This window comes from Lagopus muta, chromosome 6, assembly GCF_023343835.1.
Source record: "Lagopus muta isolate bLagMut1 chromosome 6, bLagMut1 primary, whole genome shotgun sequence".
Classification (NCBI taxonomy): Eukaryota; Metazoa; Chordata; class Aves; order Galliformes; family Phasianidae; genus Lagopus; species Lagopus muta.
This window is the reverse complement of record NC_064438.1, coordinates 14,174,795-14,187,861: the sequence shown is the minus strand read 5'-3', so window position 1 is coordinate 14,187,861 and position 13,067 is coordinate 14,174,795. Positions and strand designations below refer to the sequence as shown.

Here is a 13,067-nt window from a genome sequence, read left to right as displayed (position 1 = left end):
AGTCTGTTACTCAAGTCCCATCACTGATTGTTACAGACATCAGATTGGAAAAATCCAGGAGAAAAAGGCTATATAGAGCAAATTAAATGGTTTGGAAATGGAATCAAAATCTCATTCCTGTTTCTGTCTCTCTCCATTACCAAGGACACAACCCACAGAGCACCATCTGCACTGTGCATTCTCACTGCATTAGTTAAGGCACAGCAGCAAATGTGAAGCACAACTCTAGGAAGACTGGAACTCTGGAGCTGCACCTTCAGATGACCTGGAGTTCTAAATGCTGCACTCTCCAACATGCGTGTTAGGACTCAGAATGAAGAATCAGTTGCATCTACTCAATTAAAACTAACCATTAGCTGTCTCATCTTCAAGACAGATTTCAAGGGTAGGTCATCTCACCCAAAATTTCAGTGAAAGGAGGTCTGCAGCTTTGGTACCACAGCTTCCCAAAGTGTAAACCACCAACAGGTACACTTTGGGAAATGCACTGACAGCCGGAAACTGAAAAGACACGAAGTCCTGGGTTTTATTACCTAAAGTGATCCAGGTAAAGCCAAGAACCAAATGCAAGAAAAACATAACTCAGAAGTCCTCAGCTCCCAATCAAAACCTTGCTGCTTAGGCCTCATTCTTTTCAAAATACCTCTTACATGACAGAAGCTATATTTCAGTTCTGAATAACTGCCCTTCTCTCCCTCATCTGTGCACAAGCATATACTTTCCTTAAAGATTTTACCGAGCAAAGCTCTCAAAGGAAAATCATAGATCCAGCACTAGATTCTTACCTTCTATCTTACCATTTTCAAGTCACAGAATAAAATTGTACTGCCACCACTAAAATTTAGCTAAGCTTTGTAAAATTGCTGTCCGGTCACATTTCTGGTTTTATAGACTGCCACTGAAAAGTAGCCTGCCTAGTTCATGGAATGGGGAACCTATAATCCACAGCAATTTCTCACTCCTCACTTATGTAACATGTCCCAGCCTCATGTGCACCTTATGACCCAAAAGCATCTAGCCTAGAAAGCAGATCTGATATGCCTTTAAAGATACTGCTTTAGCGTGATCTGGGTGAAACAGATCTGAAAATCACAGAGGCTAGCATCTTGCTTTCAAGATGAGAATCACTACCAGCACAAGCAGTTCCAGCCCTACCCATGGGCTTTTATAACTTGCACCCTGGGGATTTAACGTAAAACTCAGATTCATAAAGCATGCTGTTTAGGGTCACAAGTTAGAAATACAAGCTACTAATTTAGCAGTAAAAGAATTAATTCCAAAGCTGATCAGTAAATTTACTTTCTCTAAACTGAATTTCCCAAGATGGTCAAAAAATGGTAATAGAAAGCCTGGCCAGCAAAGTGAGAAGAAGTAAGAGAAGAAAAATCCTTACGTGCTATTTTGAGAGATCCAACACTTAATAAGTGCTTTCTACCATTATTTGTTTGGCTTGGATTTTTAATTCACGTAACTTCTCTTAGTTATTCAGCTACAGTAATAAGCAGTCTTGCCTATTGTGCTATAAACAGGATGCAAGCAAAAACTACACTAATTAGCAAACGATTTTCAAAAGGTCAATTATCTCATCATTAACATCTCTGCAACGTGGGATATTCTCCAATTTCAGACAATGAAATGGATAAAAATGGATTGAATTGCTTGAGACCACAGAGCGCAGTATGTTGTTGAGTAAGAGTTTAACTGGATAGAAGCTTGAGTAGTTCCGTATGGGACATCTCCACACTGTGCCCTTGTCCAGCTCACTCTTAATGCCAGATGTTTAAGGAGAAGAAATGTTGCCCAAAAAAAACAAACCCCCCCCAAAATAAAGATGAGAAAAGAAAGAAAAACGCTAAGAAACAACTATCTAAAAACTATCCTACCACAGACAAAAGCAACCTTAGAAATATCCCAATATTGAATATCCAAAAAAAAAAAAAAAAAACACACCCCAACAACCTGAAACCTGAGAAACATCCCTAAAAATGCCTCTCTCAAAAAAGAAAAAACAAATCCCCATCCTTAAAAAAATAAAGAAAATACCATAAACAAAAAGAACAACACTGAAATAAAACAAAAAGCTTGCAAACAAAATCCCCACGTCTCCCATGCTGGGCACACAACAATTTTGGGTTGGTTGGTGGGGCATTTTCTGGTGGTTATTTTGTTTGTTAGGGGAGTGGGGAGGAAGATGGCTTTGTTTGGTTTTGTTGTTGTTGTTGGGGGGGGGGGGGGGGGAAGGATGTTTGCTATGGTTTCTTTTTGTCTGTCCTTAGGGAGTGCAGTGTTCTTGGGGGTTGTTTTTATTTTGGGTGCCATTCATTGGATGAGTTGGGAGAGTACTTTAGGGCCTTCAGGGTTTTTTTTTTTGTTCTGGATTCTTTTCGTACTTTTTGTCTGGGGGGCTGGTCTTTCCTTGGAGGAGCAGATATCTTTTACTTGTTCCTATGTATTTGGCGTTTTCAGAGGAGTTTTTAAGGCACTTGAGTTTTTTGTCTTTTCATTTCTTGACAGAATTAGAAGCTTTTTTAGCAGGAGGTGGAAGGTGACCCATTTTGAGGGGAGTTGTGGTTTTGAGGGGGGTTGGCATTCTTCTGGGGAGGGTTTGGGTGTTGGTTGTTTGGTGTTTTTTTTTTTTTGGTTTGCTAGAGGGGTTGTTTTGGGGGTTGGAAGCTTGTTTGGGGAGGCAAGTGTGGGGTGGTAGGTTTTTTTTTTTAACATAGAGAGAGAGAGAGAGGGTATTTTTCTTTCTTTTTGGTCTTGGGTTGTTTTGGTTGCTTGTTTTCAAGTGAAGGAAGGGATACTACTCAAAGAGCCGTGGACAGGCTTGAAAAGTGTGCCTAAGTGAACTGCACGAGGTTCAACGAGGCTAAGTGCAAGGTATTGCACTTGGGTCAGGGCAATCCCAGGTGAGTATACAGACTGTGAGAAGAACTCACTGAGCGCAGAAGAAAAACTTAAAGTGAGCCAACAGTATGTGTTTGTATCCTAGGCTGCATCAAACAAGGCTTGGCCAGCAGTGTGATGGAGGTAATTGTCCTCCTCTCTTCTGCCCTCATGAGGCTCCACCTGCAGAATTGCATCCAGGGCAGAGGGCCCCAGCACAAAAAGCATGTAGAGCTGTTGAAGTGGGTCCAGAGGAGGGCAACAAAGATGCTTGGAGGGCAGGAGCACCTCCTCTATGAAGAAAAGTTGAGGTAGGTAGGCAGGAGACCTCCTTGTGTCCTTCTGATATTCAAAGGGAAATGGAGACTGATTTTTGACCTGTTTGATGGCACTAGGACAAAGGGGAACAGTTTTAAACTAAAGGAATAGTTTTAGGTTAGATGTTAAAAGAAATTCTTTACTGAGAAAGAGGTGAGGCACCAGCACAGACTGCCCAGAGAAGCTGTGGATGCCCCATCCCTGGAGGTGCTCAAGGCCAGGCTGGATGTGGCTCTGAGCAATCTAATCTACTATGTGACAACCCCACCATGGCAGTGGGTCGGAACTAGGTAGTCTTTAAGACCCTTTCAACTTAAGCCATTCTGTGATTCTATCAGTGTAAGATAAAACTTCACTCTGAAAAGTGAAAGCTGGAAAGGGTATTATTGTATATTTGCCCTTAGCCTTTAAAAACATACCCTTCCATACTTCCTTTAAGTGGTGAAAAATTGAGGCTCTTTAGCTATCTGTCACTCATTAACAGAGCACAGGCTAATTCTCACCCTATACCAGATCTAACAGCTCTGAAGAAATTTTGTAACAGGGTGACAGCATTTCATTCTCCTCATATACCACACTTACACAGCAACATATGCTAAAGAATTTGAGTAAAGTTGCCTTATCTCTATTTCTGAAGTTGCAAATGCCAAATAAACACTTACGCAAACACCTGTGGAACAACACAAATCCAGGACCAGAGTCCTTGTCTCACTCTTCTCCTAAATAATATTTAGCATTTTACATCCACAAACATATTAAGGACCAGGACATTTATTAATACAGATAAATTAATACAGATAATCATTTTTTGACTTTGTTGACCAAGATTATTCCAAGTGTACATACAACACTGCCTCCACCTCCATATATACTGAAAAGAGCTGGTTTTTACTCTTCTTCCACTCCCAGAGCACACAGTCTCACAAAATAAAATCACTAGCCTTATCTGCAGTCACTGAGCAGCAATCCTGCTTATCACAGGGAATCCATGACAAAGAGACGGTTTGTGCAATGGGTCAGCCCAAAGCAGTAATGCACAGTGAGGAAAGCACGTGTATGTATTTCTACCTGAGTCTTCATACAAATTTGTCCTTCACCTGCAAATACCATAAAATTCCACAGATTTAATGAACTCTATTGAAAAGGAAAAGCAATTGCTGTACTAAGCATATTAGAAACAATTCAGTCTTACCTCTTTAAACTATGCTTTATCCCTCTCTATAGAAAGTGCAAAGAGATTCAGTTTAAAATAACTTCTCCATAATTTTTCTCATGACAGTGAAGTGAAAATCACTGCCACAAACTCAACAAGCTCCCCAAGAAGACAGGATATTTTTCAAGCCTAACTCAAAGCTATACTAAAACCACTTCCATGCTCTTCCCCTGGGTCCGAAGAAAGATTTGCCCTGTCATATTGTGCTTTGCTCCAATTACACACACCACAAGATTACTGCTGCAGAATGTACAGCTATCTAAAATCCTGGCATTTACAATAACATTGGGGGAAAAAAAAAAAAAAAAAAAAGGGAACACAGTGGGAACAACAAAGGCTTTAAGCAAAGAATTGGTGATCTTATTTGAATACCAAGAAATGTTTGGAATTACTTTTCCAGCAAGCTACTCCTCTCATAAAGTATTAATGAAGGAAAAAGTTTGGAAGGTAACTTTAAAGGGGATGTCATATGTTTTTTAATTGATAAATCCATCTTACTGCTATTCAGTCCTAATGAGCTGGTAGAGAACATGTTAGCTGTTGTTTATTTAAATGCATCATGCTCTTGATAAAAATGTGTAAATTGGTATTTCATGATGCAACATTACACAGCTATGTTCACAATCATTTAAGGAGCACAAATAACCTGCATCTCTCTTCCCAAACTACAAATTCAAATGTTAACTGTATGCAATACCTGTGAAGTAATTCTAGTCCTTACTGATATACTGCAAGTGATGCTGTATCAAGTCATTTAGAGGGAAAGGAAAGCAAGACAAACTTTCCAGCAATAAAGATATTGCTGTGGAAGGCTCTACTTTTTCCATTTCTAGACATTCATAGTGTTTATAGGATTCTACAGCTTACAGTTACTGAGCAACGTGTAAGTTGGAACCTCTAGATCAAGATTTCTGTCAGTTAGGTACCTGGGTCTCTTAGCTGCCAGGAAACTGCATTAAAGCATTAAGCTAATAGACTAATTTACCAAACAATTATAGTGAGGAACCTGAAAATTTCTGTCATTTCACTGAAACAATCCTCATGCCATGTGCCTTATGTTCTTACATATCATGCCCTTGTTCAGTGTCCATCAAGCCATAAACAACCCACAGCGATCCCACTAAGTGTACCATCACATGAACTGATAAAATAATTGCTCTGGAAATCTTTTTCTTCAACCAAAAACTTTCTGTTACTGCTGAGCTAAGCCAGTGTATGCTGCTTCTTAGTGCATACCCCACTTGCAAGATCAGGAATTAAAGATGTACCACCGCATTCATGTGGGATATACATTTAAGAATACTCTTCAGAATCCTTAACTGAAGGCAAATAGCTGTTTTTCAAAGACTACCTTTCTCAAGAATCACTATCTTGGTCTTCTAAAAGCCAGTTACCTCTATTCCTTAGAAGATAATGAATGGCCCCAAAATCCTGTGTACAACTGTTTCCTGCGTACATTGAAAAAGCCCCTTAGTAGGATAAGAGTTGTTTCAAAGAAAGCTATTGTGAAATACTTTGATAAAAACTTACTTCACACAGATGTAATACAGATCAGACCACAAAACCATTCAACACCACCCCAATCACTATCCTTAAAAATGCACAACAAGTGATGCAAAAAATTCACTGCAAGATTTCTCTTGAACTACAAGAGGGTCTTACAGGAACAAAAGATAGGTGATGTGATTAGCTAACATTTCCTCTGAGAGGAGTACATGTTCACAAAGCAGAAAGGAAGAGTATTGCTTTCCAGTACTTACCACAGTTATTAAAGAACACAAAAGGAATAAAACACCCCTACTTACTGGCTGTACTACGTGAATAAAGTTACTGAAGGCAGCGTAGTCTGCTCATAACATCACCAGATGCAACAGACCGCACCGAGTGCCATGCTGTGATAACAGCTTCGTGGCAACTACAGCGTGGCCACAAGATAAAACCTGAGACAAATTGGGACCTTTCCAGAAACAGTTTTTAGTCTTACAATGCCTGGTACGCCAGAAGCTACACATTTAAGCACCCCTTCCTGCTATGGGAAGGGAAACCCAAAACACTCAGATCAACTTTGTAGCAAACAGCTGAAATGCTCTCACACTCATGAAGCAGTAGACGAAGAAGCGGTTTTAGGCCACGGAGGAAAGTCTGAGCACCTCTGAGTACAGCACAGAGGCTTTCCTCATCTGCCTCCCATCCTTACCACTGTGACCCACAGAGCAGCAATGCAGCAGCTCCCCTCCTCCAACCTTTGTGTGTCTCAGACACTTCCTGTCTCCACTGGCAATTATTTTCAGCCCTCAAGATTCCTTTCTATATGTTCCAGGAACCCTCTAGCCATCCTCTGTCCAGATGGCAGACTTCAGATGAAGGGAACAGGGTCCTGGAGAGTCTTTTCTTGGCCTGCTTCTCAGCAGCTTGCTGGAACTTAGAGGCACGCTGAGTCTTGCACAGACAAGGCTCTGTTGCACTGCAAAAACCCTTCAATCCCTCTCTAGAATTCCCCTCAATGCCCTCTTTGTCTTCAGACAAGTTTGTCTTAAACCTTTTAGCAGGCTCTGCTTTCCAAGGCACGCTTTATACAATCTACTCCCTACAAAGCTGCAAAAAGCCAATTAAAGGGCAATGGAAGGAGATCTTAAACAACACTATAATGGACAACCAGAGCCTCAGTTTTAACTACATTTTAACTACAAACAAAGCAGATGCTCTTCTGACAAGCAAATGCCAAAGAAAAACGTAGGTGACAGGTTTCTGTCCTCTTGATCCCTGTCATCTACAGCAGATGCTCTGAAACATGACAGAGTAATTTACATAATCACATTCAGTATGGACCACCATCCTGCAATGAACAGGTTTCTAGCCATGACTGTCCTGGATAAAACTTCAGAAAGGCTCAGCTGGAGTAGGGGTAGGAAGGGAGAAGAGAGAAAGCGCAACAGCACGTAACATTTCCCAACATCAGGCAGAGCCTTAGAAACCCAACGTTTCAAAGGAATTGACAAGAACAGCAAACTGATGGAAAATGATGCAAACACAACCTTGTCTTTTGAAGGTTCATTTTAAAAAGATGCACTTCTCACTGCAGAAAAATCAATACAATCTAAAGGCACTACGTACTGCAGTGCCACTATTGCGCTTGTTTTTCTTCAGGCACTGACTACATTTTGAAAGCAACGGTAAGCCTAAAGAACTGAAGTTGCACTAAAAAAAAAAAAAACACTCTTCTCTTATTATTCTACATTGATCACAACAAAGTAATAGGGTATCTTCATGCTCATTTTAACCCAAAATCATCCAAGGAAATATCATGAATATATCATTCCTATATGGGATATTTTATAAACTAAATCATTTATATTAGAAAGTGGACAGATTTTTATCATGTACACCATCGTTTTTATTTTCCTTAGAACATGCACACTGTTAGAAAGTCATTGTCTAATTCTCTCTGGCATAGAGATAAAGATATGCATTAAAGATTTAACTAATTTCAGACAGTTTAAACTCAAAATAGTTCTCAGATAACTCCTTTCATTTAAGGGGTGTGAACTGTTTGCTAATCAGGGTGATGTGCCAACTACACATAGTACCCATAGCTCCTCCCAGAAACATTTGAGATTGTCTGATCAGGATTTATCTGCTCTTATGAAACGCCTGCTGTATGATTTACTGTCATCAGTTGTAGCTGATGAACTGGTTTTAAATTCTTGTTTTCTTCCTCCCTTTTCTAGTTTCTCGACCAATTAAAAAACGTGAAGTGTCAGAAATGTTTTCTGTTTCCATTTGATTTTATATATCCACAATCAGTGTCTGCTTACTACTGGAACATCACCTAATTCTACGAATTGAAAACTTGATAAGAGAAATTATGGTGTTTAAAATTGAAATCAGTTACAGACTACCTATAAACCTTAGTTATTAGCAGCTAGCTAACAAAACAGATGGAGGGAGCCAGGTATTAAAATCACAGAAAATTAAGTCCATCAGCTACAGTCATCCAACATTAGCACAGTAAACTGCATCATTATGACCTGAGACACCCGCTCCCGTACCTCGGGGAAGATGCGTTTTCTTAAATCTATGATTACTAACCAGATACTCAGATTAAAGCCAGACTTATGAGTGTGGTTCATAGAGAGTAAAACAACAGAAATCTAGCAAGTATTGGGCAAGAGGTCTTGCCTTTGCTCTGAAGACATGCCATCTGGTAATGCCCTTGGTTTGGAGCTTTCATGCCAACCTCTCACTGGTTGGCTCTCTAGGCAGCAGTTGTCTGAAAAACTTGCAAAGATTACGAGTGAAATCAATGACACAATTTGAAAATCTTTTTAATTATTTAGCAATTAGTCAGACTTTGAAGAAAAGCTAGAAAGAATACAGACTGTATGCAAGCATAGAAGGCCAAGGGAGCAAAATTATGGGAGGAGTGGGGGGCAAAAAGAGTGACTGCAGTAATACCTGAGAAAACACAATCATGCATCAGGATACATTAACAGAGAGAGAGAATAAGTACAAATGGAATGTACTATGATTAACAGAGTTGATGATTGCTTTATCTGTTAAATTCTACGCAGAGCTGCTTTTAAAGTAGTCGGAAAGTCGCATGCTAGGCCAAGCAGTTACAGCTAAGGCTGTAATAGAATGAGGGGCAAGTGGATAGGCAAATAATCTTACAGCAATTATTTCTGGCATAGTAACAAAGAGTTTGCTGCACTGGAACTTAAGCTTTACTTCTACATACCTTCATTTAGTTCAGGTTCTACAGCTAAGATCAGCCTAGCAATGGGTGTTCCCACTGAACATGCAAAGGCTGGCCTTGCATCACTGCAAAGATTTATCTCTGCATTCAATGCGCACAACTCCAAGAACACTGGCCAAGGCAAAGGAATACAGGAGCAAGAACAAAAGTTTATACTGTTAGTCTATCAGTTTTATGAGAATCTAAGTCTACCAGCAACGTGAAAAATAATGCAATGCAGTATGGGCAGAAATACTGTAGAGTGGAAGACGTGAAAAAGCAGATGCTGAAGCCACAGGCAGCTTTATAATAGCCAGCATCTATCTTCCCAGTCATGACATTTTCCACTATTCTAAAAACTTATTGTACCACTCTTCTCTTTGTAGGCTGCAGAGGGATTTTTACACCAACTTGAAACTAAATAGGTGGCTGCTGTATTTCTTTCGCATTTTATTCTGAATATCAGGCTTATAGAAAAAGGGACAATAAATAACCACTGACTGCTTATTCAAGCCCAAAAGTTGGTTAGGCTACACTTAGTGCCCTTCCATGTGTATCCTGTGGAATCATGTTTTAGGGTTGCTATTTTGATATCTTCATACCAAAGTTTGCTTAAATAGAGCTTGGCTAGTAAGTGCTAAGAAAATCTTTGTTCCAAGACAACTGTATTCTATTACGAACAGAGGAATGTTTCCAAACTGTCTGCTCAGGGAATTTTTGTCAACAGTGTATCAGCCTAAGAAACACTAAATGTAAAGATTACTCTTCAGTAAATTTACCCCCAGTATCCTTAGCTTCATTATCATCAGTCACCATGAAACTCCCAGCCAAAAACACCCAGTTTATGTTAAGTCTGTGTGAGAAATTAGTAATTCTTTCCAAATATACAGACGACATTGTAGTTTGAAGTGGACTGCCATAGAACCATTCACTGTTACAAAACTTAAGAATTATGCAAACGACTGCATCTAGAATATTTTTAACTAATTGATGACACCATTACTTTCAGAACAGAATTTGCTGCTTGCACGAGAAATCAGAAGGATGAAGTATTCAGAGTCCTTGAAAACTGGAAATCCACATAGGCAGAATCAGAGAGAAGGGTAAAAAATCTTGCCTAAACACAGCCTCCATAAGTTCAGAGGTGGAGGGTGGGCCAAAGGGGAATGGACCACACCACGATTTCAAACTCACTGTCACCTCTTCTCTTCCTCACCCCCCACTCCCTTCCAAGACAAGTTAAATTTCTATTCTGAGGTTGTGGCTCAGAAATCTAACCTAACATTTCATTACAGGGTAGGGCAGAATACAAAATTGTCCAAACTGCCTACCACATCTTCCACAACAACAGATATATCTACTCAGCAAGCAATAGACTGGCATTTAAACAAATCTGTGTGTCAAAAATACATAAAAAAAATATAAGGTGGAACAAAAAGAAGAAAAGCTATAGTTCTAAACGTGTCACGTTTAAAGCAGAGTTTTAATTTGGATCTGCAGCAGATTCAGTGTGATCCAGAAACACTATAAACAGATTTTCAGCCACTGGTCTCTGCAAAGCCTAGAGTCAGTAGTAGGTGGCATCCAGAGAGCTTCCTATCACATTGTAATTAGGCATTAAAAAGAAAGTTTTCATTTGCCATATACCATTTTCTGCATCTAAAATTTGAGAGACAGAAGGGCTATCAGACACAGGTAGCAATTTATAAAAGGAAAAAGAAGATTTCTGATACAGTTTCAGTTCCAAGCTCTTCAGGAACCTACTTTGTTAACACTGGGAAACTCCTGAACAACAAAATGAAAAATAACTATTTTTCCTGATCTCTCCCTTACTAGCAGCACATCCGTGAGGCATAAAGAAACAATACAAATAATTTACTATCAGAAAAATGTTTCACAGCCTTCAAAAACACAACTTCAAATCAAGCGCAGAGTGTCAACTGAGACACTGAGTGCCCAAAAAAAAAGCACTAATCAACTCCCTTGTTTCAAATACACTGAGAGTAACATGAGTTCACTAAAGAAAGCTGACAAATAATTGTAGAAAACACTCAGTGAACTGCTTCTTCAAGTTGTGCCATAGATGTGGGAAAGTACACCCATCTGTTATCATCAGAAAAGGTTAGCTTCAGGCAGAAAAGCTGGACAGGAGACACTCAGGGGTTTGGTTTTCTGCTGCTTCTTCTCCCTCATTAGCCAAGTTCTTCTCCAGTTTGTCTGCGCAACTCATGTCCACACATGCCTGTGCCAGTGCATGAATATACAGAATCACCTTACCAACAGCAGCACAACGAGCAGATGATGAATTCCATTCCAGCAATAATTAACAGCAGGGGATTTCCAACAAGATGGCAGTGTAAAACAGTGAGAAAACTTAAAAGCTCAATACAGCTAATTAGTGAAGCAGAGCCTGAAATACAGTTAGCACCTTTCTACAATTCAGCAAGGTGCAACTTCAGTGCAAGTGCAGTGAAAAACAAACAAAAAAAGGTTCTCTACCAGAGAAGAGGTATAACTACTCATTTCCCAAAAGATAACTGCCCAAAAGAAAGGAAAATGTTTTCTGTCTTTCTTTTATCTATCAGAATGGCTGTTATCTAATGTTTCCTCCTCTTCTGTTAGGGTAGGACTGCTTTAAAAAACACTCCTCCCAGTAAATGAAGATTTAGCAAGCTTTTTACCAGTGCTTTTTTTCCACCCCATCTAGTTCTGCCTACTTTTGAAATCAGTTTGGAAAGAAGGAATAATTCCAAAAGAATAAATAAGTAATGAGCTATTTTTTCCCTGTCCTTCCTATGCTCTTTTACAACATTATTTTCAGAGACATTAAGAAGTCCAAAATATCTGTTGATTCTGCTGCATTTTTTTCTAAGCCTGCCCACTTTATTGAAAAGCAATGAAGTGGTCACTTTATATTTGGCTTTGCAAGATTCCATAAGTCTATTCATCCTGCTGCTTATTAGTTAAAAAGGGAAACATTCTCAGCGGCAGAAAAAAGCTCCTCCTTGTGGACGATGTGTGTGCAGCAATGTGTACCAATAAGCTGCAGAGGAATAAAGGAATTAATATGTTTAATATTTATTTTGTCATCAGTCACACAGGAAGATAGACTTTTAAATGCATTCTGCTGCAGTAGAAAAACAAGCAGGGAGAGATTATTAATAAAATGAAGAGCTGTTTTAAGTTTGTGTCATATCACAGTCACGCAGTACTGAACCAGCAGATGCAGCAGCCTGGAGCAAGTCTTCCTTTCACCATGCTGTCTGGCTTTGGACTTAGTTCTTCCAGCAAGAGCACAGTCACAGGCAGATCTGCTGTAGTTCCCCAGCTGATGGGCTGACAGCAGAAAAACGCTGCAGTCCTGCCATTAAGAACAAACTGCTCAGAGAATTTAAACCTTGCACTGTGTTGACTCTAGCCAGACGCAGGTATACCGAAAGCTATCCCTGTCCCTTTCCAGTCTCCTATTAGCAACCAACTTTAAATTTAAGGTCTACTTTCAGCCATTCCTAAAGTCAATATTTAGAACAACGCAGCATAACCGTAATTTGCCTGTAACTGCAGCTTCTGAACTTCAAAGGAAAGTGAACCAGCACTGCCCTCTACTGAACAAGAGCTGCACACATAACCCGTAGCAACTTTAAAACCACTTGAGTTTTCTGCTTCATATTCATACATACCTTGTTTTTCTGCCTTCTCTGTCAGCCTCTACACTACTCAAGCTCTACTTTTCATTCTCTTTCTTGCTGCTTCTTCCCCATGAGGGACATGAAGGCAACCAATAGATTTAAAAATCAACTATACTATAATACCATGTCAGCTTGTACAGATGTAAGGCACTGCACATGTACCTCATGATTTCAGTGAACAGCATGAAAGCAAATTAAAATCACTCAAGTTCAGTTATTGAAAAAT

The 13,067-nt window shown here is 39.6% G+C and overlaps 1 protein-coding gene across 2 annotated transcripts in view; it reads right to left on the bottom strand.

The window, feature by feature from the left end:
* MOB2 (MOB kinase activator 2) overlaps positions 1 to 13,067 on the bottom strand; it is a 110,537-nt gene that overhangs the window by 60,953 nt on the left and 36,517 nt on the right. Inside the window, exon 1 of one of the 2 annotated variants that reach the window (XM_048948892.1) lies at positions 11,430 to 11,618. The exons of the other annotated variant lie outside the window; for it this stretch is intronic. Within the exon in view, the coding sequence (XP_048804849.1) occupies positions 11,430 to 11,464 (35 nt within the window). The 5' untranslated portion in view covers positions 11,465 to 11,618. Of the gene's footprint in view, positions 1 to 11,429; positions 11,619 to 13,067 lie in introns of those variants that run through there. 2 annotated transcript variants of the gene reach the window in all.